This window comes from Notamacropus eugenii, chromosome 3 (genome assembly GCF_028372415.1).
Source record: "Notamacropus eugenii isolate mMacEug1 chromosome 3, mMacEug1.pri_v2, whole genome shotgun sequence".
In the NCBI taxonomy this organism is placed as follows: Eukaryota; Metazoa; Chordata; class Mammalia; order Diprotodontia; family Macropodidae; genus Notamacropus; species Notamacropus eugenii.
The window spans coordinates 317,349,506-317,375,453 of NC_092874.1; the positions used below are offsets into that span (position 1 = coordinate 317,349,506).

At 36.5% G+C, this 25,948-nt stretch overlaps 1 protein-coding gene across 2 annotated transcripts in view; it reads right to left on the minus strand.

Annotated features, from left to right (window-relative positions):
* ZCCHC7 (zinc finger CCHC-type containing 7) overlaps positions 1 to 25,948 on the minus strand; it is a 274,677-nt gene that overhangs the window by 57,409 nt on the left and 191,320 nt on the right. For both annotated transcript variants that reach the window (XM_072596781.1, XM_072596780.1), the window contains exons 3-5: positions 21,699 to 21,742; positions 16,116 to 16,238; positions 14,524 to 14,694 (exon numbers count right to left, since the gene is read on the minus strand). In XM_072596781.1, the coding sequence (XP_072452882.1) occupies positions 14,524 to 14,694; positions 16,116 to 16,238; positions 21,699 to 21,742 (338 nt within the window). The remainder of the gene's footprint in view (positions 1 to 14,523; positions 14,695 to 16,115; positions 16,239 to 21,698; positions 21,743 to 25,948) is intronic.

Genomic DNA, 25,948 nt, shown 5'->3' on the forward strand with positions numbered 1-25,948 from the left:
GTGCATGAATCTTGGAAGAAAATTACCATTCCATCTTAGAATAAACGATAAAGAAGAAAGCCTGGCACAGTCTCACATATACCAGTGACATGGCAATAGTTGATTTCACAGGGTTCAGAGAAAAGATAGGCAGGTTTCCAGGTCCTAAAATTATATGAGAAGCAAAGTTAAACAGGATGGGAAGCCCACAGAAGGCAACTGTGAGGATACAAAGGAAACAAATCAGATGAGGAAAAAAAAGAGGAAGTTGTTTAAGAAGAAAGATATGTATTCATCCAAAGCCTCCCCCATTTGTATTCATTCTCTTTCATTTTAAGAAAATCAAGATATTTGCCTCTTGTGGTACCTCTTTCTTTCTCCATGATCTCTGGAATATAGTTAATCTTAGATGGGTGACTAATTCATCAGGGAGAGGTTGGCACTCTCTCTTATTATTTACTTATTTATTTTTAGTAACAGTTCCCTACTAGTCATTTTTGTCCTTTTTATTTCAAAGATTATTCTCCTTTGCAGAGAAAATAGAGGTAAAACAAGAATAAAGTGATAGAACAGGGGTATACATTTACCTGTTTCACTTTTTAAATTTTGGTATCAGGTTGATATTGGTATCTTATAATATTTATCGCTTCTATAATTTAATCTCTGGCTCTATTATTAAATCCTAATATTAAAAAGATTAGCCTATCTTCTTTTTTTTTTAAATCTCCATTTATGTTGTGTCTACTTTCCATATTTCATTTACTGTTATTTTGGTGTTACTGTCTATAAATGTTATGGCAAACTGGATAGAGTGCAAGGATCGGCAAGACGAGTCCAAGTTGCATCTGTGACTTACAAGTTGGGTGACTGGATAAGTCACTTAAACTTTCTCAACTTTAGGTTCTTCACTTGCAAGATTGGGATAACAATAGTACCTACCCTCACAAGACTGCTGTGAGAATCAAATAAGAAAATGTGCAAAATACTATATAACTTCTAGCTGTTACTGCTTAGTCTTTTTTAATTTATAATTTAACACAACAATTTGTCCCATGTAATATGAGAACAGATCTATGAAATGTTACTTGTCAGTAGAATATTCAAATATGACACAGTAAACTCGTTTATATTTAATAGCGTTCAAATTGAATTTAACTTTGTCTAACATAACAATTGCATCCCCATCCCCAAGTCCGCTGAGTAGACTGTATTTTATCCCAAACCTCTCCTTTTAAATCTTTGTGGGTTTTTCTGCATTAAGTGTGTTTCCTATATGCAATGTATTTGGTTAGATTTTTGAAAATCCACTCTACTAGAGCCTTTTTATCTTTTTAGGGGAATTCAAATTCACTTATGTTTAGTGCAGTAATTGTTTAATTTAGTATTTCCTCAATCAACTGTCATACTGTTAGTTTTGTCAACCAATTCAATATAATTTCTCTAGCACTAATTCTAGTCTTTTTGCTACACACATCCATATATCACTGAATACAATTTCTTATTTTATATTATCTCTTAACACATTTTTAAAAAAAGTTATTTCACTGTCTCCCCCTTCCTAGATAGAAAGCTCAAGTTTTACTACGCTTCTTATGTGAATCCCATAGCCAACTTATTCCTTGCCCTTACGTCTTTGTCTTATACTTAAAATTAAATATTGATACATATAAAATGTTTACTTCTCCCCCAAATCAATCCTATTGAATTTCTGATTACATATATATATATATATATGTATATATATATATATATATATAGAGACTGGCTCTCCTCACCTCTTCCACTCTGCAAGTATAGTGGCCACTCATAGGTTCAAACCCATTGCTGCTTAGAATGGAAGCTTTCACTTGCTATGTAACCATACTGGATTGGTTTGTCCCTCCTTCAGTATCCTAGTATTTCCTTATCTCCAGTCCAGCCCCTACCCCCTGCCCTTTCTGGAGGCTCAACATACCAGTGCTACACTTACTTCAACTACCCTCTATCAACTTACAACTTGCCTTATCTATTCTCATGAACTCACAGAATTTATTCATTTCTCTCTAGGCTCTATTCATGAGTGTCACCTACTGCTACTTGATTCAGCAACTGGCACAGATGCTCTGACTACTTTCAGCCCCGGATAACTGTACCCAGTAATTACCCCCTTTCTGAGGACACTTTAATAATTTTTCTCCATTGGCTTCATTTCAATACTTATAATTTATTCACAGGTCTCCCTCACCTTTAAAAAAATAAAACAAGAGACCCCAAACTTTGGCTGGGAGGATCAGGAGGCGAGGTGGGTGTGAGGAGAATATTCAGAGGTCAAGTCACTGGCTGGGAAAATGCCCAGAAAAGGGAAAAGAAATAAGACAATAGAAGGTTACTTTCTTGGAGAACAGACATTTCCTCCCTTTCTTTCTGATGAGGAAGAACAATGCTTACCATCAGGCAAAGACACAGAAATCAAGGCTTCTGTGTCCCAGCCCACCCAATGGGCTCAGGCCATGGAAGAGCTCAAAAAGAATTTTGAAAATCAAGTTAGAGAGGTGGAGGAAAAACTGGGAAGAGAAATGAGAGAGATGAAAGAAAAGCATGAAAAGCAGATCAGCTCCCTGCTAAAGGAGAACCAAAAAAATGTTGAAGAAATTAACACCTTGAAAACTAGCCTAACTCAATTGGCAAAAGAGGTTCAAAAAGCCAATGAGGAGAAGAATGCTTTCAAAAGCAGAATTAGCCAAATGGAAAAGGAGATTCAAAAGCTCACTGAAGAAAATAGTTCTTTCAAAACTAGAATGGCACAGATGGACGCTAAGGACTTTATGAGAAAGACACATATCACAGAACAAAGAGAGAAGAATGGAAAAATGGAAGATAATGTGAAATATCTCATTGGAAAAGCAACAGACCTGGAAAATAGATCCAGGAGAGACAATTTAAAAATTATGGGACTACCTGAAAGCCATGATCAAAAGAAGAGCCTAGACATCATCTTCCATGAAATTATCAAGGAAAACTGCCCTGAGATTCTAGAACCAGAGGGCAAAATATATATTCAAGGAATCCACAGAACACCGCCTGAAAGAGATCCAAAAAGAGAAACTCCTAGGAACATTGTGGCCAAATTCCAGAGTTCCCAGGTCAAGGAGAAAATATTGCAAGCAGCTAGAAAGAAACAATTCAAGTATTGTGGAAATACAATCAGGATAACACAAGATCTAGCAGCCTCTACATTAAGGAATCGAAGGGCATGGAATAGGATATTCCAGAAGTCAAAGGAACTAGGACTAAAACCAAGAATCACCTACCCAGCAAAACTGAGTATAATACTTCAGGGGAAAAATTGGTCTTTCAATGAAATAGAGGATTTTCAAATTTTCTTGATGAAAAGACCAGAGCTGAAAAGAAAATCTGACTTTCAAACACAAGAATGAAGAGAACCATGAAAAGGTGAACAGCAAAGAGAAGTCATAAGGGACTTACTAAAGCTGAACTGTTTACATTCCTACATGGAAAGACAATATTTGTAACTCTTGAAACATTTCAGTATCTGGGTACTGGGTGGGATTACACACACACACATGCACACGCACACACACACACACATAGAGACAGAGTGCACAGAGTGAATCGAAGAGGATGGGATCATATCTTAAAAAAAAAAATGAAATCAAGCAGTGAGAGAGAAACATATTGGGAGGAGAAAGGGAGAAATTGAATGGGGCAAATTATCTCTCATAAAAGAGGCAAGCAAAAGACTCATTAGTGGAGGGATAAAGAGGGGAGGTGAGAGAAAAACATGAAGTCTACTCTCATCACATTCCACTAAAGGAAAGAATAAAATGCACACTCATTTTGGTAGGAATACCTATCTCATAATACAGGAAAGTGGGGGATAAGGGAACAAGCAGGGTGGGGGGGATGATAGAAGGGAGGGCATGGGGAGGAGAGTGCAATTCGAGGTCGACACTCATGAGGAGGGATAGGATTAAAAGAGAATAGAAGTAATGGGGGACAGGATAGGATGGAGGGAAATACAGTTAGTCCTATACAACACAACTATTATGGAAGTCATTTGCAAAACTACACAGATTTGGCTTATACTGAATTGCTTGCTTTCCAAAGGGAAGGGGTGGAGAGGGAGGGAGGTAAAGAAGGTGGAACTCAAAGTGTTAGGATCAACTGTCGAGTAATGTTCTTGCCACTAGGAAATAAGAAATACAGGTAAAGGGGTACAGAAAGCTATCTGGCCCTACAGGACAAAAGAGAAGACAGAGACAAGGGCAGAGAGGGATGATAGAAGAGAGAGCAGATTGGTCATAGGGGTAATTAGAATGCTTGGTGTTTGGGGAGGGAGGGGATAAAAGGGGAGAAAATTTGTAACCCAAAATTTTGTGAAAATGAATGTTAAAAGTTAAATAAATAAATTTAATAAAAAAATTAAAAAAAAAATAAAAATAAAAAATACTGCCAGAATGCAAAATAAAATAAAATAAAATAAAACAAAAACCCTTCTCTCAACCATTTTACCACCATCTCATCTCTAGTCTCTTCTTTTGTCCCCAAACTGCAAAAAGAAATTTGATACCCTTGCTTCCTTACCATTTCTTTACTCTTGAATTCTTCTGTATATGAGTTTCATCCTCACCACTCTACTGAAACTGCTCTCTCAAGTGTCATCAATGAATTCCTTGGTTTCAAATTCAAAGATCTTTTCTCAGTCCTTATTCTCTTTGATTTGACAGTAATAAAGATTTCTTCTCCCCCTTGTCTTCTATATTTCTGACCACAATTCCTCTATCTTGTAGGGTCTTCTCAGCCTTCTGTTAGTATTCCTTAAATTCTATCCTCGATCTTATCTCTTGCCATTCTTTCTTTAGGCAAGCTTCTTTATCTACTTTCAACCCTTTAACTATGCTATTTATGAGGATTTCTCCCAAATTTTTACCACAAACACTGACTTCCATGTTTATATTTACAACTATCAACCACGTATCTTCACCTGGATGTCCTATCAACACCTCAAACTTGGTATTTCTAAAAACCTAACTTTTTTTTTGCCCAAAATCCTTTCTCTTGACTTTTCTATTTCTCAGAATGATACCACTGTTTACTCAATCACTCATACTTGAAACCTTTACTTTACCTTTAACTCATCCTTGTTCCTTAATACCTGTATCTACCATTTACACTGGATACCACTGTTCCTATCAAATCCATCTCCTATGTTGATAATCACTCATAAAACTATTGTTACTACCTGCCTGAACTAGCCTCCTAATCTGTTTCCTCAACCTCTCTCTCTCCCCCCGCCCCCACTCTTTCTATAGGAACTCCTTTAGGAGAAGCAATCTAGATCTTTGAATTTAAGCTACAGAGCAGATTCTGTGGTGCTAAAGAATTTTGTCTCTCATGGGAAAACACAATAGAGCCCAAGAAGTCCCTAACCTTTTTTTCATCTTCAATACAAGTAAATAATGTTTAACTTTTCTGATATCATTCCAGCATAGAGATGTACGTACGAGTCGAAAAAAGTGACTGGCATGATGAAGTTGATCATGATTTCCTTTTTGCAATGCCTTTCAAACGTTCCTCCCTTCTCATCTCTGACGCTGGCTGGTGACAATGCCACCACTACAGTACAGGCCCTTACTGCTGCATTCCTGTATTACTGCAGTAGTTTGCTGGGGGCTCTGCATGTCTCAGATCTTTCTGCATTCAGACTTCAAGATGATCTTCCTAGAATGGAGTTCCAACCACGTCACCTCCTGTTACTCAATAAACTCCAGTGGCTCCCTATCACCTTCAGAATCAAATATAAAACCCTTGGCTTGGACTGGTTCTTTAGCCTCCTCCTACCTTTCCAGTCCTCTTATATCTTATTCCCTAATAGGTATTCTTTGACTCAGTGCCACTGACCACAAAAAGATGCTTTATCTCTTGGTTCTAGGCATTCTCTCTGGCTGTCTCCCATACTTGGATGTTCTTTCTCATCTCTATCTAGCAGCTTCCATGGCTTCCTTTAAGTCTCAGCTAAGATCCTGTCTTCTACAGAAGCCTTTCCTAAACCCTCTGAATTCCAGGGCCTACTCTCTATTCACTATTTCCTCTTTATCCCGTATATGCCTTTATATTTGGTTTTGTTGTTAGCTTCTCAGATTATGAGAGCAAAGACTGTCTTTTGCCTCTTTTTATAAGCACAGTGCCTGATACATAGTAATAAACTGAAACATCATTCTCTTTAGCTATTGTGTCTTCCCAGTAATATTCTGTGAACTACACAAGGACACTTAGAAAAGGTTACTGTACATGACTTATGGCAAGTCTATGAGACATCCAGTTTGAAATGTCTAAAGGCAACTGGTGATTCAGGACTGAACTTCAGAGGATAGAGTGAGGCTGGATGAACTGTGGGGAGCTGCTAAGGTCACTAAGAGTGGGAATTAAGAAAGGAAAAAGGGTCCAGAACAAAGCCTTGGGGAATACCCACAACTGGATGTGATAGGGATGATGAACCAGGTATGGAGAGGGAGAAGGAGGAGACAGGTGTGGGATAACCAGGAAAGAGAAGTATTATGATTATACAGAGAAGAGAAAGAAAGGATTGAGGAGGTCAGTGTCAAGATGGATGAGGACTGAGAAAATACCATTAGATTTTGCAATTAAGAGTTCACTGGATGAGTTCAAGGGCATATTAGAAGGTTCAGCCTTAGCAAGCAGAAATGCAAGACTGTGGAAAATGAGGAGAGAATGAAGGAAGGATATTCAAGGCATTCTGAGATTAAGAGAATGAGAGAATGAGCTCAGTGCAAATGGCCAAAATATTCTGAATAAAGTAAGAAACTTGGTCTTCAGCTGAGAGTTGAAAAAAGGAGACATGCTGCACATGTCCTAGATGCTGTGTTTTATGTCATTGCTCGCGTATGTAAATCACTGTTGCTATGTGGCACCCTATTTATACCCGTTGTGCATTTTTCCATTCCCCTTTGGGGTCAACCTGATATTGTTATTTTTCTGAGACCATAGTATTCTATTATTCACAGCTACACAATACAACCAAGAGAATATTGGTGTTGAAAAGATGGGCTTTTGTGGTAGCAAGCAACTTGGGGTCATGGAATGTGTTGTACAGTTTCCCAAATGCATTCCAGCTCAATATCTTATTATTTGGATTCTAGGCCTAGTTCACGGTCTATCTCTAGTGTCTGCCCTATACACACACACACACACACACACACACACACACCTATACCCACATGTGCACTGCATGTGTGCATACAGATGTGTATATATATATATTTTGTGTATCCCCTCAGCCCCCCATGGAATAACTTAATGATCTGCCCATGTAAAAATATGTCATATACTCTATACATGCATTCTTTAGTTACTTCATTTTTCCCTTGCAAGTGAACAAGTCAACATTTAAAGTGACCATGAAATCTCATTGAGTTACTGTAGTGTACTAGGGGGCTTCATGTAACCAGCATAATGACATCTAAATACAATATAATCAGTATAACAACACCATCAATAGAGAAAGTTTATTCTCTTTGGTCTTTTATGGCATATTCTTAATGATGACGGCAAACCTTTTTGGTGAGTATCTCTCCTTACTGACATTCAGCACATCCTAACAAACCATTTCCATAGCACTGTCTTCTTTGTCATGGTAGCTTAAACCACCTTAACACATGCACAAAAGATACACCATTGTGGAGAAACTTGAAAGTTTGCATTATGATGGACTCATTCAAATATATTTCCACGGGATCATAGATTCAGAGTCGGAGTGGACCTCAGAGGTCACCAAGTCCAACTATTTCATTTTACAGAGGAGAAAATCAAATCCCTTAGAGGCAGAAAGACTTGAACAAGGTCACACAAGCAGCAAACGGGAGAGGTGGTGAATGAAGGTAAAAAAAAACAAAACAGTATACATTCCATTGTATTAGGGTGGCCTCAAAACTGGGGCAGAAATTGTATGAAAATGTGCCTGATCTCCTCTCATATTTTGGATTCACATAATCTCTTCTCAGAAAAATGGAAATTTCCAGTGTTGGAATGACTACGGAAAAACAAGCCCATTAATCACTTCTGGTCCAGCTGTGAATTGGTCTAGCCATTTTAGAAAGCAATTTGGGACTACGCTATAAAGGTAACGAAAATGTCTACATTCATTGACTGAGAGATCCTTGTGCTAGGCATATAGCCCAAGGAGGTCAAAGACGGTAAGAAAGATCCTGTGTACAAAATATTTATAGCAGTATTTGCGGTATTAAATAACTGGGGAATGACTAAAGAAATTATGGAACATTAATATAATGGAATATTACCACACTAAAAAGTTGTGAATATGGGATATTACTGGGCTTTAAGGCACTAGAAATATGAAGAATTCAGAGATTTATGGGGAACTGAATGAACTGAATTGAATCAGAGTGACTTATAGACATAAAGCTGTCAACAAGTTTTTTTTATAAAGGTTCAGTTTCAAAGCTGGCTCTTTCTGACTTTGTGTCAATAATAAGGGCTCTTGATGAATCACTCTTCTAGAAATAAGACCCTTCTCTTGTAACCTTTCTCAGTGGACTCCAAAGTAGGGGCTGACTCCAAGAGATGAATGATCAACCAAATAGAGGCTGGAAAAACTAGCATCCCACTCTTCCCTCACTGTCCAATAGTGGAGTTTACACTTCAATAAAATTACACCTACTATCATCTCCTATTACTCCCTCACTTACCGCCCCGCTTCTCCACATAAGCAGCCAATGATCCAGCAGTAGGGAACTTGCAGCCATAAGGCCACACAAGCCTTCTAGATCCTTGGGTGCGACCTTTTGACTGAGTCCAAATTTAAAGAACAAATCTTTTTATTAAGGGGATTTATTAAGTGAAGTTTGGATTCAGTCACAGGGCCATCTGCACTTGAGGACTAGAGCATTACATGTAGCCTTGAGGCCACAGGTTTCCCACCCCTGAAAACCCTTCCACTTTGGAGACAGGTAAATTCTCAGGAAAGTTATAATCTAACTGCACCCATATCCTTTCAGAAATCCTACCCTGCTTTTCCTGATAGTAACACTAAAGACACTATTTCAGAATGGATGCATAGGTACCATTAGGAAAATTCCATCCTCTGCCTTCTAGGGTTGCTATGTGGTAGAGTGGATAGAATGCCAAGCCTGGAGTGAGCAAGACCTGAATTCAAATCTGACCTGAGACACTTTTTAGTGACCTCAGCAAGTCATTAAACCCTGTTTGCCTCAGTTTTCTCAGCTGTAAAATGAGATGGAGAAGGAAATGGTAAACCACTCTAGTATCTTTGTCAAGAGAACTTTAAATGAGTCCAAGAAGAGTTGGACACGACTGAACAACAAAAACAACCTTCTAGTATGCTCATCAACTTGTGGCTACAACAGGTAATCATCAGTACTGAATGGTAAGAGCTCTGCTGCACCCCAACCCCTTCTGTTTTGGGTTGGGTGCACAAGATGACACAAAACAGAAGGGATGAATAGGTATGGATGAGTTGCGATTTTCATCGAAGATCTCATTACATTTTCTTTCTCCTCAAACCACTGACGCTTACCACCATTTTTCCAGGTTTACAACCTTTGCATCATCTTTGACTCCTTATTCTCCCTCATTTCACATATTAAATTAGTTGCCAAATTTTGTCATGTCTACCTCCACAAAATCCCTTTCATCTCTTTTTTCTTATGCAGTCACCACCTACGTCAGGACCATATCGCCGCTCAACTGAATTATTATAATAGTCACCATTCTTCATACAGTTGTCAAAGCAATTTTCCTAAAGCATATGTCTGACCTGCTCACTCCCTTCTTCAACAGACTTCAGTTCTTCCTTATTCACTGTAGTATCAATATGACTTTGCCTTTCAAAATTTCTACTTTTGTGGAAAATTTTAAAACATACATAATTTAGTTAAGCATTACATATAAAAATTTATACATCACCAAATATGCACATACTGAGGGAAGATGCTCAAAATTATTTTACTGAGAAGGGTGGTGCAGCTAGGTGGTGCAGTGGATAGAGCACAAGTGCAGGAGTCAGGAGGACCCGAGTTCAAATCTTACCTTAGACACTTGACACTCACTAGCTGTGTGACCATGGGCAAGTCACTTAACCCTAACTGCCTCATCCTGCGTCATCTTGATGAATATCTGGTCACTAGATTCAGATGGCTCTGGAGGAGAAGTCAGGCTGGTGACCTGCACAGCCCTCTCTCACTCAAAACAAAGTCAAGTGCAAGTCATGTCATCATTTATCTGATGGCATGGTCTTCTTTGACAACGAAGGATGAACACACACATACTGATAAGGGTGTATAATCAAAAAAGTTTGGAGCCCATTGCCTTATCTACTAGCAGAGGAGAAAAAAGCTGTTCTGAAGTGAAGACACCAACGGTAGGTAGAATATTCTCAAGGCGAATACGTGACAGATGTCTGGTCAATTAATTTAAAATACTGAATGGCATCTAGGGCAAAGTAACATAACAAATGGTAAAGGAGAAACAAATAACTACGAAAACAAATGCTATCTTAACATTACAATCTAGGTGAGGATAAGAGCCATACATATACATAAAAAAATACATAAAAATTTTTTCAGGAAAGCTGGGACTAGAATAGGCAGAGGGAAAGAGGGCACTCAAGATGGTTTCTATATGAGCAAAGATTAGAGGGGGAAAGTATATGGGAAATTGAAGAAAAGAGAACAAATGGAGCAAAGAGTAAAGAGATCAATTTGATTGGAAGGGAGTAATGAGAAATGAGTAGAAAGGTAGATTGGTGTTAAATTCTGGGGAGCCCTGAAGGCAAGGCTAACAAGTAGAACTTTACCTGTAGTTGCTTCTCCCTCAACAGTTTTATTCTTCTGAGGATTTCTGATATTTCAGAGACATACTATAATGATGACTCTTTACCACTCCTACTTTTGAGAAACAAACTGAAGGTAGGGGCTGAGATCTTTATACAGGTAACATTTCTTAATTCAGACTACTAATAAGGAACAGGACACAATTCAAGAATGGTATATATATACACACTTCTTCTGTAATTAAAAGGGGAAGGTAGGAGGCTAGTTATGATTTTTAAGACCTCTTTGAATTTTGTTAACTATTCTGCTCTGAATTTTCAAGATTTTACTCATTAAGTAAGGAAAATTGTCTCCAATCAGAGCCTCCTTCACTCTAAAGGTTTAAGAAATTAAGGATTTTACAATGTGACTTCAATTTTTAGGTGCAACAACAATTAATTCTTTATATTACATGACTGAGTTCTGACTATATTGTTATACTGGAAAAGTGAGGAGTTAAAGATGACACGAAGGTTAACCTGAATGACTGGAAAAATGGTGGTGTCTGATAGAAAATGGAAAATTTGGATTTGGGAGAACAGTATTTCTGATCATGAAATAATTATATTGCTTATAATACATGCTATATTTGAAATAATAAACTTCTTCTTATTTTAATATAATTTAGTCTTTTCATTAAATCAGGCAACTATCCCCTCCCAACTATTTGGATCCCAAACCCCTTTACTTCATCTAGCTACTTTTCTGAACGTATTGCTGTAGCCTACAGGATACTCATACTGTCTCACAGGAAATCCATGAAACATGTACAAGTTACATCAACGTTGGAAACTGTGAAGAATGTGATAAAATTCAGATACTTTCTCCTACAATACATCAGAAAGAATATTATCTCTAGAATCAGAGTGCCTAGACTAAAATCCTGCCTTGGAGTATTACTACCTATATGACCCTGACCAAGTCTCTTAAACTTCTTGGGTATCAGTTTTCTCATATGTAATATGAGAAGGCTGGACTATGACCTCTACGGTTCCTTCCAGTTTAAGAGCTATACTACAATTCTGTGCTATGTTACTACTACTACCTGTTATGTTACAGTTTTAGATTGGGGAGGATGAAGTTTAAATACCTTCCCATAACAAAAATCAGAAACAAAAACTACCCAATGGACACATATGACAAAACAAGAAATAATATGCCCTAGCAATCCCCTACTTTTTGGCTGAGGACATAAGAATTTTTCATATTTTCCAGAACCATCTTTTTTTTAAAAAGATAGTTTTTTCTTTTTTTTTTTAAACTGATATCTTTACCTTAACATCTCCTTCTTTTCCAAATATATCTTTCCCACCTCTCCTACCTAGGTAGATATACTCTGTAACGAAAATAAAAAGTGAAGGGAAAAAAAGTAGATGAACAAAACTAGTAACAACAAAAAAATTAACCAAGTCTGACAGTGCAATGCTCCACACTCATCCTTCCCTCATTTCTGCTTTTCTTCTCTAAGGCCAAACTCAGTCACTGGAATCACAAAGCACTAAAGGTTGTCTTATTTATTATTATTGTATGTGTGTGTGTTGTTACCGGTCTTTCCATTTACATTCTTGTAATCACTGTACATGCTGCATTCGTTTTTGTGTCCTTCTTTCATCACGTTTGTCACAATAACTGTTTGTTTCCTCTTTATCTAATCTGTGCCACTGATCTATTTTTTAATCAGTAACAAGTAGTTTTGATGACCACTACACTTTGTAGTATAATTTATTCATATACTCTTTATTAATTCTCCTGAGATTCCAAACCTCTGTCCAAATTAATATTGTTATAGTTACCTCTGGCTCTACAGAGCCTCCCCGTGGCTAGCAAAAAGCCCTAGACCAATGCCTTACTATGGTAGGGAAGTGAACGTTGGTTTTCAAAGGTGCCAGTGAAGCATAAGCTTCGGCAAATTCTACCATGCTATTTATCTTCTCTGAATAATTTTTTCAGGTTTATCAAACACTGAATTACTGAGTTAAATTATTTGATTCTTCTGTCCTCTCTATTCCACTGATCTACTTTTCTATTTTTTAACTAGTACCAAGAGGATTTTTTTATAATTACTAATTTAATATGGTTTAAGATCTGGAAGTTCTATTCCTCCTTTTCCAATCTTTTTTCCTCATTATTTCCCTAGATATTCTAGATCTTTTTACTCTTTCAAATAAACTCTGTTATCATTTTGTCTAGCTCTTTATAATATTCCCTCGGTAGTTTAATTGGCAAAGTACTATAACGGTGAGTAATTCTCATAGAATTGCCATTTTTATTACAATAGCATGGCTCAGCCATGAGTATTAATTATCTCTTCAAGTATTTAAGTTGTACTTTATTAAAAGGAACACTTTGTAATCACATTTCAGGTTCTCAGGGTGCTCTAATAAACTGACTCCCAGATATTTCATGCATTTTTCGTTATCATGAATGGTATTTCCTTTGCTATGATTCATTTCTGAGTTTTATTATTGTTATTATTATAAAATGAAATGCTGCTGAAGTCTGTGGGTTTATTTTATGACCTGATGAGCTAGTAATTAATGCAAAGGTACAGAATATCAATCTGACCATACCATTCCTAACTTAACAATCACAGTTTTGTCTTGATGAAGGGTTAAAAGCACTGGTTTTTGGAGTGGCGAGTCAGATTAACGTTGTGCAATGATCCACTATGACAGACTGAGCTTTTCTCAGCAATACAATACTCCAAAACAATTCCAAAAGACTCATGATGGAAAATGCTATCCACATGCAGAGAGAGATCTGGAAGCATACTATTCTCACTCTTTTTGGTTTTTCCCTTTTGTTCTGATTCTTCTTTCACAGCATGACTAATGAGGACATATGTTTAACATGATTGTACATGTATAATCTACATCAGACTGCTTCCTGTCTTGGGAAGAGGGAAGGGAAGGGAGGGAGAAAAATTTGGAACTCCAATTTTACAAAAATGAATGTTAAAAACTATCTTTACATGTAATTGGAAGCAATTAAATACTATTGAGTGGGGGAATAAAAGGTTGGAGCTTCTTAACCTGAGGCCTACAAACTCAAAAAAGTTCTTTTTTGATAACTATATTTCAATAATTGGTTTCTTTTGTAATCCTAAAAATATCATTTTAAGAAGGGATCTCTAGACTTCCTCAGACTGCCCAAGAGGTCCATGACATAAAAAAGGCTAAAAACTCCTCATCCTGATGAATTCTAAGGTCCCTTCCAGCTCTCAATCCATCATCTTCTGATCCTTCAAGATTCAGTTCATGACTTACCTCTTCTAACATCTGTTGAACTGAATTGAAGAAACCCCTCCTAGTGACCACAAGGATCAAAGACTCAGAACTGGAAAGACTATTAAAGTTCATCTTTACCAGCTCCCTCGGTTTACAGATGAGGGGCTGAGTGACTTGCTTAGACCACAAAGTGCATGTGTGAGGGCAGGATATGAACCTAGGTCTTCTTTGACTCCAAGACCAGGACTCTAGTCATTAAGGAATACTGACTTACAGAGTCAGTCCTCAGCTTCACTTGATCCAGTTCATAGGACAAATCCTTCCATGTACATAAAAAGGAAGGAAGAAAGCTGTAAGGGAAAATAGAATTATACTGGAAACGGACACAACTATTTTTCTCATTCTCTTTGAAATGGTCAATAAATAGATTTATAAAATGGGATACTCACATCAGCATAGTGACCTTTCATATCACACCGTTCACAATGTTTTTTCCATGAAGGTCTTTCAAAGCATTTATGGGAGTAACACGCAGGCAAAAAACAATCTAAACAAAACCGAGCAGGGCAATCATACTGTAGATGTCCTCTCTCAGCACACAGGCAACAGGCACGTATTTTCTGTAGAGAAAAAAATGTTATATGAAAGAATTTTAGCCCTTTATATGCAAAAAAGGGGGGAAAACAGAGTAGAACTGAACATAAAACGTAACAATAAATGTGTTAAATGTCTAAAAACTTATGAGAAGGAATTTTGCATTGGTAAACTATGAGACATGAGGATCAGGTTGAGATTAAATTTTTAAAATGAATTTGACTCTAGTCTAACATACTGTTCCAAATCTATTTATCCATGTAATTGTTTTAGGATATAAAATTTCTCAAAAGCACTTTTATAAGATAGAATACTATTTTTATTTATGTGTGAAGCAAAATTCTTCTAATGTGATATTAATTAAATTCTTAGCATATTTTTAAGAGAAAAACTTTGAAATAAGATGTTTGATAAGGGTTAAGTTAGAGGCAACTACTAAAAAAAGTTAAAGCTCCATTGGCTGAATCCCAGTCTGGTGAAGGCGGCCAGACAAAGCTTGCAGGGAAATTCACGGCTACATCATCCACAGTAAAATGATTAGGAATGTGAGTGGGCTGAAAGTCATACTATATGAAAGAAGCAGGGGAGCCAGGAAGTGCAGTGGACAGAATTCTGGGTCTAGAGTCAGGAACACTTAGTGGTTGTGTAATCCTGGACAAATCCTCTAACCTCTCTCTGCCTCAGTTTCTTCAGCTGTAAAATGAGGATAATAACAGCACCTCCCTCCCAGGATTACGTGAGGATCAAATGAGATAATAATTGGAAGATGCTTAGCACAGGGCCTGGCACGTAGTGTGCGCTACATAAATGTTTATTTAAAAACAACAACACCACCACTACTAAGGCTCCTTAGCCTAAAGAGAAAACTAAAGGGAAACATGACGGGCATTTTAATAATATTCAGAAGATTCCCATGCACAAAGAGAAGGCTTCATGTTAAAAGGCATAAATATTGGACAAGGAGCCAGGAAAACTGTACGACCTGGTTGGCAGGACTCAGTCTTGCAAGGCTGGACTACTTAAAATCAGGAGTCATTAATCTTTTTTCTTTCATGGATTCTAGTGAAGCTTCTGGGTCACTGCTTAGAATAATATTTTCATATGCATAAAATAAAATACATAGAATTATAAAGGAAACTATTTTTAAAAACAATCATCAAAATATTTTTAAAACAAGTTCAAGGCCTGGTTGAGAACCCCTGGGCTAGATAAATTCTAATGCTCTAACTCTTAACTTTTTAATATCTAAGGGCAAAACTGGAACTATTTACTGAAAGTTTCAAGTATGCAGATTTCAGCTCATTATATAAAAAAGAATCATTAAAATATCCCTTTATAAAAAAGGGACATTGCACAAGAGATTCTTGCAATAACTGGTCAGCCCAGAGGAGCTCTCAAGTTCTTTGATTATAATATCCTTGTAAGAAGTATTTGGTATTTTACTTACCTGTGGAACAGGGCAGTTTTTTGACAAATGACCACGTTTTTCACAATTTCTACAGGTGACATTTTTGTCAGTTGAATAGTATCTGGTTCGTTTACTGGATGATCTTTGATTACTTATTTGAGCCTAAAAAATAGAAAATAAAGAATTTTGTTATTTATTAAGATCTTTAGCAGTCTGACATATGAACCCATTCAAATAAAGAAAATACTTCCTGGGATTTTCCATTATATTAGAAAATTAAAGGCAATCCAAACAGTGTATGGAGAAAAAAAATATTAAGTTTACCAAAATTCCACTACCTTGACAGGAAAATAGAAAAAAGTCATAACAATACAGCTTAAAATGAATATATCTAACAAGGCAGGTAAAAATTTATTTCCCTAAAGTCTTGTACACCTAATAAAAGTGGCATTAAACTGAAATGGAAGGAGAAAGTAAAAAATTGCCTACATGTATCCACCATGCTAGATATAATATCTTACAATGTAAGACTGCAACAATGGCAGCGACTTCCAAAATGATATAGCAAAACCTCTAGTCTCAAACGTCCACAGATAACTAATTAACAAGATATAAAGTAATGATCCTAGGACAACACAGAAAATGTGACTACAACTTACACTGTTCCTCTCAAGTAAGTAGATGAACAACATTTGTGCACTCCACTAACAAAGCATAAGATTCAAAAAAGCTCAACGTTTGCATATTATGGGATGCATGGATAACAATTCTACTCCAAAAGATCTAAGGGTTTTGGTGGAATGCAAATTAGCCTATTCTATTTTGATGTAACTCCAATTAAGAAATTTTGTCTTTTCCTTACATTAAGCATAAACCCACCTAGGCTTAGTTCTACTCTCTGGGGCCAAGAAGATAAGATAAAGTTTAATGCCTCTTTCACATGACATCCATTCACATACTGGAAGAGAGCTAACTCTTCAATCATTCGTTTAATTGACCTTTCTACAGCATGATCTCAAGCCTTTCAACATCTTGTTTACTACCCTCATATTCCCTTCTTTATCAATATTGTTCTTAAATTAGTGACACACCCAGAATTCTTGTGTTGCACTGTTGTCCAGTCATACCTCCCTGAATCTGTGCACAGTATGAAATCATATTGTAAGACACTGGTCATTAATGCAGGCACACAGAGGAAGGCCTCATATACTGTAGCTGTCCAGGTGTGGAACAGAATGGGCTGACTTGGGAGGTCTTGGGTTACCCATCAATAGCGTGGCCTTTGAGCAAAAGCTGGAAGAGAAACTAGTCAGATATTTTATTGGGGGTGGTGGGGAAGGGTGTGTGTGTGTGCAATAGGGCAATGGATAGTAGTTAGAGGCCTGAGTCAGGAAGACTCATCTTCCTGAGTTCAAATCTGGCCTGAGACACTTACTAGCTGGGAGGCACTGGAAAAATCACTTAACCATGTTTGCCTCATTTTCCTCATCTGAAAAATAAGCTAGAGAAGGAATGTCAAACTACTCTAGCACTTTTTCTTTTTTTTCCTTCAGTGAGCTTTTGAACCTCCTTTTCCATCTGGTTAATTCTGCTTTTTAAAGCATTCTTCTCCTCATTGGCTTTTTGGACCTCTTTTGCTATTTGAGTTAGTCTATTTTTTCCTGGTAGGATTATATTAAGCTTTGCAGAATAAGTTATTCTGCTTATAAGTCCATATCTTTTTCTTTTTTTAATACAATATTCCAAGATTTTAAATTTACAATAGAAGCTGCCAGGTCTTCTGTGATCTTGACTATGGTTCCTTAGTACTTGAACTCCTTTTTTTTTGGTTAGTCTCATATTTTTTTTTCATTAGTGTTATGCTCAGGTTTGCAGGGTTGGAGCTTTTTGGAATATATGATTCTACATCATCCTGCAGATTCAAACAGGTGCTGAATAATTTTGTGTTAACCTTTTTTTTTTAATTTATTTTTTTTTAATGTTCTACAATCACTACCATAAAACTTAGATTTTTACCCTCCCACACCTACCCCCCTCCACCCCTCTCCCTCCCCAAGATGGCATACAATTCTATAAAGGACCTACATATACTTTCCTAATGGAAGAAATCATATAACAAATCAAAACATAATACACACACACACACACACACACACACACACACACACACACGATCTGCTACATTCTGTGAATGAATTCCATAGTTCTTTCTCTGAGTGTGGAAGGCACTCTGCCTTAGAAAACCATTGGGAATTTTTTTTTTTTAAAGTTCTTGCATTATTACGAAGTTCCAAGTCTACCAGAAAAAAACTCTTGCACACTGTGGTCACTGCTGTGCACAAAGTTCTCCTGGTTCTGGTCCTTTCATTCAGCATCAGATCATATAAGTCCTTCCAGGGCTCCCTGAAGTCTTCTTGATCATCATTTCTTATGGCGCAATAGCACTCCATTACATTCACATACCGTAATTTATTCAGCCGTTCCCCAATTGATGGGCATCCCCTTGACTTCCAGTTTTTGGCAACTACAAAGAGGGCTGCTATAAATATTTCTGTACATGTGGGACCCTTTCCCATTTTTATGATCTCTTGAGGAATACAGTCCTAGTAGCGATATTGCTGGGTCAAAGGGTATGCACATTTTTGTAGCCCTTTGGGCATAGTTCCAAACTGCTCTCAGAATGGTTGGATGAGCTCGCAGCTCCACCGACAATGAATTAGTGTTCCAACTCTCCCACATCCTCTCCAACATTTATCATTTTCTTGTTTTGTCATGTTTGCCAATCTTATAGGTGTGATGTGGTATTTCAGAGTTGTTTTGATTTGTATCTCTCTAATCAAAAATGACTTAGAGCATTTTTTCATATGATTATATCTTTAATTTCTTCCTCTGAAAATTGCCTGTTCATATCCTTTGACCATTTATCAATTGGGGAATGACTTGTATAGTTATACATTTGAGTCAGTTCTCTATATATTCTAGAAATGAGGCCTTTATTCCCCGAGATTAGCTGTAAAAATTCTTTCCCAATTTACTACATCCCTCCGAATTTTGGTTGCACTGGGCTTGGTTGTGCAAAAACTTTTCAGTTTAATGTAATCAGAATTATCCACCTTGCATTTCATAATGCTTTCTATCTCTTCTTTAGTAAAAAATTCTTCCCTTCTCCATGTGTCTGATACACTATTCCTTGCTCCTCCAGTTTGTCCATGGTATCAATCTTTATACCTAGATCATTGTGTTAACCTTTCTTTTATGTTTGGATGTCTTTCTCTTGGCCACTTGCAAAATTTGTCACTGATACCATTAAATTTAATCATTCTGGATGTATCTTGGAGTTTGAAACATATTCTTTCAATTTGCCCTTTGTTTTCCATATTCAGAAGTTCAGAGTAATTTTCTTGTATGATTTCCTACATTAAGGTATTTAAAAAAAATTTGTCTCATCCTTCAGGGAAACTTTAAGTTTTCTGTAGGCATTCTGTATCTGAGGTAAATGACCCTAGCTTACAGATATGATATGTTCTTTTAATATAGTTGTCATTTTCTTCTCTATTGCCATATTTTCCTTAATTTCAGCATGTTCATATTCCAAATCTGTTAATCTTTCTCTTCCTAGGAAAAACTTCATCATGGAGAAAGTTGTTTGTATTTTTCCCTCTAATATACTGTTTTTATTTCTGCACTGATAGCTACAACTTCTAACAAATATTAATTCCTAAGTTCTTCTTTTATAGAGTTAATTTCTGAACCATTTTGGAATTTCTTGTTGTTATTCCATGCTCTCTTGGGATTCCAAAGGCTTCTGTGGAATTCTTTTGTCTTATATTTGTTAAGAGAACTTCCTGCCCATTTAGTACTCATCCTTTCTTCTAGTTTACAGCACTTTCTGTTGATTTATTTGCTTATGTTCTAAGTTTATAGAACTTCTTCCTTTTAAAATATTTGTCTTTACATTAATTTATCCTTATATTTTCTCCTGCCACTCACTTTCTGAATCTTCTCCCTGCAGTTGTGTGTAATACCTGCAGGGCTGTATTGTAAAGCACAATCAACTTCTTCCTACACTGGCTGATTGAGGTTTCACTGCCTTGGCTCCTGCCCTAAGTGGCCTCTGGAAGCACATTAGGGTCCCAGGTGGGTTTCAGTCCCCTTTCCTTCAGGCCTGGTGTAGTCATTCATACCAGTCCACTGGCCTCTCCAGTTCCTCCTGTGTATCTCCTTTTCTACTTCTCTGGCTAAACTGAGTTAGCTACTGTCACTTTATTCAAGATTGAATGATGGCATTCTAGATAACCCTAGGGTTTCTTAAAGAAATGCCCAAGGCAGGAGAATGCTTCCTTTTCTCCCCATACCTGTGGGGAGAAATTAGTGTTACTCGTTGTGGGGTGCTGGGTGTGCTAGCAAAGTGCCTATGGCAGGAACAAATCCTAACATGGGGATTACGTATGAGTTTCTGGGAAAGTTTGCACATTCTTGCTGAGTGTGGAGGCTGGTGAAGGAGAGTTGTTGAGTAAATGTTTTAAGAACGAGCATTTCATGGTGTTAATTCATAATTTTACACTGTTGCTGCTCTCTCCTGTTAATTCAACTGAAATTGCTCTACATCTACTACAAAACTTCTCTTTTAGGGGCTTTTAACAGTCAGCAGGATCTAGGCAAAGTGCCTAGTTTTCCCATTTTGTTAGTTTCTTGACCCAAATGTCAATGTGTTTCTTTCTCTGAGGACTTTGTTAACAATTCTCTCTATTTGCCAGATATGCTTATAATTAATATTGTCAAAAAATTTAAATATTTTTAATGAAGATTTTTTCATATTGCCTTCACACTGATGACAACCTTCTACTTCCATGGGTTTTTTCCCTATTTTAAAGGAGCCCAAACCAAATATCTTTAACTAAAAAGTGAGCAAAATACATTTATGACATCACACAAAACTCTAGAGGAGTTTATAATTCCTGACTAACACTCTTCTTCATATTATTTAGTAAAAATCTAGTTTTTAAAAGACTTATTCAAATCTACATAGCTGTCTGAATAGTATTCTTTTAATCTTTCTCCATCAAAATATAAAATTACTCTACCATCTAACAAGATGAATGCTATTAATCTGAAAGTGACAAACACCTGTCACACCCTAAATATAGGCTAACCATTTCCTTCCACTGATGAAACAGCTATTTCCTGTGTCAATCTTGTTAAAGTATTAGTGCCAAGCCATGGAGGCACATATACAGTCCATAGTAATACATATGCTAAAAACCACAGAATTCTATTCCATTAATCAAGACATGTAAGGAAAAGAGCCTAAGTTTCTTAACTCATATGCGAGAGGTTTAGGCCAGATAAAGAGGATTGTAAGATTTAGAGCTAGAATGGTCCTTAGAAATTATTTAGTCCATCTCCCGCAATTTACAGGAAGGAAATGAGACTTAGAGGGGAATTATAGCAAAGTACAATATTTAGGGTCCCTTCAAGCTAAAAAATGTCTATGGTTTTACTGTAATTCAATTACTGTTAGGGTAAAAAAAGTTGACTTCAGTTAGAGCTACGAAAGTAAATATGATTCATGTAAATAAACTTTGAATGTTATTTACAATATTTAATAGAAATTTATTTTACCTCAAGATCTTTCTCACTGATGAACCAGTTTACATTACTTTTGTCTGAAAAACAAAAATAAATATGATTAATTCATTACACATTTTTTAAAACTATCTTCACATTTTAAAAATAGGCTGACAAATATGGAAACTTAATTTTCAAAACAGAACTTGTTAAAATAAATAATTGTATATGCTATCAATTCTGAATATTAATAAAAATCCTTTGGCTCTTAAAAGCATTTATATAGATACAGTGCCGGGTCACTATGCCTGAACTCTAAAAGAATTTGTTTAAATTAAAGATGGAACCAAGCTTGCTGGTTTCTCACTGGCTTCCATTTTTAATTGTATATGTGGCCATTAAAAATCAGAATTGTCTCTGATCACATCACCTTACCTCTGGGAAGTATGTAACAATGCCAGCACTACAGAACTTCAAATTTACTGTATAACAGAGCACAAAAAGAAGCAAAACCCTTCAGTAAGTCAATGGTTAGTCTTTAATTTTAATATGTAAAGCCTGAAGGATGTAGGGACAAAATCTACTTCTTTATATAGCACCTTTCTCTCTCTCTTTTTGTAGTCCCATTGTAAACTGTAAATGGCTGTTAGTTCTTCAGCCCATGTCTGCTGGCAACATGTGAGAAGGGTACTATGACTAATGCAGAAGCTGGGGTGTAAACAAACGGCTGTTGCAGGGTTGTTTTTTTTTTAAAGCAATGGAAAGATTCTTCCACCCTCCCCCCCCACCTTATTCCTCTATCTCAAATATACCAATCCTGCCCAACTAGTTACTTTATTCTGTTCTATTGAAAGGAAATTTGAAGAGCCATGAGGTAATCTACATTTCTCCAGGCCTATGAGCAGTAAAAAATGTCTTATAGATATATTCTAAAATAAAATATTTTTACTAAGAAAACCAGACTGCTTAAAAATAAAAACTCCGAGGAAGGCAGAGATGTTTCCCTGATGATTATGTTCTTTGTAAGTTTGGAAGCAGCAACCACAGAGTAGAAGGAAGAATACATTAAAGAGCAGCCCCTTTTCTTTGTCCTGCCATAACCACCCACACTAATCAACAGTCAAAGGAGCCATTTGGCCTGGACACCAAGTTATGATGTTGAATATCATCTTTGTCATCTCAGTGTCCTTCTTAAGCTTCCAAAATATTTGTAAGGAATTTAAAATTTAGTCAGCTTAAGATTTTAAGAGGTAAAAGAAAAAAGAAACCTGTTATTTTGGCACCAAACAAGAATATGGTAATGAATAATAAGATAGCTTCTAAAGGTCAAATGTGCTCTATTTAAAATGTTATCCCTGAATTTAGTGATATTCTAGGTTACAAACTGGCAATTCCTCAATAATTTACTGCACATTTTTAATAAATATGATGAAGTTTCTTCATGAGGTTCTGACTCTTCACTGGACTGATAATGTTTCTTAACCAGTGCATTGGAGAAAACACTTTGGTGGTGATAACTAGGACAAGTTAGTCCTTTCATAGCTCCAGCCTGGCTTTTATTCAGGGACCTTGAGTTCCTTTCTCTTGTCATTTCTATTCCCTCTGGATGCCAAATAATAGGACACAAAGCAGACGCATAATAAATGTTTGTTGATTACCTGACAGTATTTTAATGCAGTACAACCACTCATTAATTAATTTTCCCTGGTTCAGGCTCAAAAAAAAAAAATTCCAAACACCACATTTTATAGTCTGCTTTTCTTGCAGACTATAAAAGGTGTGTGTCCAGCACAGAGTTCCAATCAAAGAGTTCCCTATAGATATTGTGACTCTCAGATGTCAGCCCAATCCAAGAACACTGCTAAGCCATCTAAATGAGATCCACAAGCACTAAGAACAGCACATCCTAAATATCCACACAGGAAGACATCAAGCAGATTAAGAACACCTACTGTCCATATTTATTTACAGGGACAACAACCCACATATATACTCTGGGCAGGCTTTCCAAAAGGATAATGAACAGACTGAACTCTGTTTTAGGCAAGGTGCTAGATGCTTTTAATGACCCCAAGCATCTATCTCCCTGAAAAAAGAAGTATCTCTTCAACAACTTTCTTTGAATGTTGCAGTATGGCTACAAGTCATGGAACGTCACAGTCTATTAAAAAAAAAATTAAAGTTTTGGATTCAAAGGACAATGGAGAGGAATATGGTGGCTCTAAGTAGGCTGCAAAACATTACCAACAGACTATTTTATAGGAAACACAATGTCAAGACAATGATGAGGATACTTATAGAACCTGAAAGAGGGTGAGGACAAATCAGAAACTGAATTGACAAAACATAATGGCCTGGAAAGTTGTGTAATAAAGGCAGCCAATAGTAGTAAGTCAGGAGAGACATTCATGGTATAGGAGACTTCTAATCCATGGCAGTCTTGGGTAACCAGTATTTGTTAAGTGTTTATTTTGTGCCAGGCTCTGAAGCCATACTATTGTATTGTCTGTCTTATTTCTGTCACCTTCTGAGTATTTTTTAAAAGGTGCTTCAGCAATCCTCTTTCGCATCTTTGTTTTCTTTCCTTGTTTCTGCCGCCCTATGCCTAAAATAACCCAACCCACTCCTGAAAAAGGGGGGACAGGGAATCGTTGTAACAAATACTCATAGCAAAACAAATATGCCTGTTGTCTGTTTCCAAATATGTAAGTATTATTCTGTATCCTGAGTTCATCACTAGTCTATAAACAAAAAAAGCAGGCAACACCATTCCTCAGAAATTGTTGGTAGTCATTGCATTATGGATCAGGATTCTTAAGTCTTTCAAAATTGCTTGTCTTTACAATGATGTTGTTTACAAATAGTTTTCCTGGTTCTATTCATTTCATTGTGCAACAATTGATAAATATATTTAGACGTTTTTCCAAAATGCTGCCTTTCATCACATTTTACATAGAACTACTTATCCCATTACACTCAAAGACCACAATTTTCCCAGTCATCTCCCCCCCCCCCAACAGATGGGCATCTATTTTCCAGTTCTTTTCAACTAGAAAAAAGGTTATTATAAACATTTTTGGTACTTATGGGTAATTTTCCACTCTAAAAAATATTTCTGGAACACAGACTATAGGAGGCTCAAGAGTGAGCAAAGTCTGGTGACTTTTTGGGTATAGTTTGAAACTGCTTTCCAGAACGACTGGACCAATTTGTATCTCCATCTACAGTAGATAAGTCTACTTGTATTAATAGAGCCTCTTTAACAATTATTTTCTTCTTTTATCATCTTAGCCAATCTAACGGTATGAGGCAGAACCTCAAATTGTTTAAATTTATGTTTCCCTAATTACTAGGGATTTGGACCATTTTCTCATATAATTATTGATAGCCTGGCTTTCTTCCTCATAAAATTGCCTGTTTAGATCTGTTAGGGAATGACTTTTTATTATATGACTATCTGAATCAATTTCTTATAGATCATAGCTATGAAACTTTTATCATAAAGATAAGTACAGATTTTATTTCCCCGTTACCTATTTCCTTTCTAATTTTAACTTCATTGGTTTTCATCTGTGAAAAAACTTTTAAAAAATTTATATAATAAAAATTGCCCATTTAATTTTTTGGGATTCCTTCTTATCACTTCTATCACTTGTTTGGTCATGAGTTCTTCTCTTCCAAATTCCTTATGATATTATGTGCTTCAGTACATAGATAACTATCTAATTGATAAGGATCCCCTTAATTTCCAGTTCTTTATCTCTACAAAAAGAGCTGATACAAATATTTTTTCACATGTGACATTTTCCTCTTTTTTGATCTCTTTGGCACATAAGTGTAGTAGTGGTATTTTAGGAGCCAAAATGAATGCAGAGTTTAGGTTGGGGTCAAAAGGTCCAAATTGCTTTCCTACATGGCTACCAACTCATAGCTCCACCAACAATGTATTAATGCATATATTTTCCCACAGCCCCTCTAGCATTTCCTTTTTTTGGATCATCTTTGCCATTCTCATGGGTGTGAATTGCATCCTTAGAGTTATTTTGATTTTCATTTCTTGAATTATTAGTGATTTGGAGCATTAAAAATAAATACAACTGTATATAGCTTGGACTTTTTCCCTTAAGAACTGCCTTTCTTCCTTTTCCACTCCTGTTTCTTTACTGAATGTATTTCTAAACCAAGCTCCTTATAGGAGCAAGTCTGTGTTCTACCCTCCTGTGACACTTCAGATAAAAGATGTTCAAGTGGTATCCCTGTCCCAAATCTCCTGGATCTTCTATTTGCACATTTCCTCTACTCTT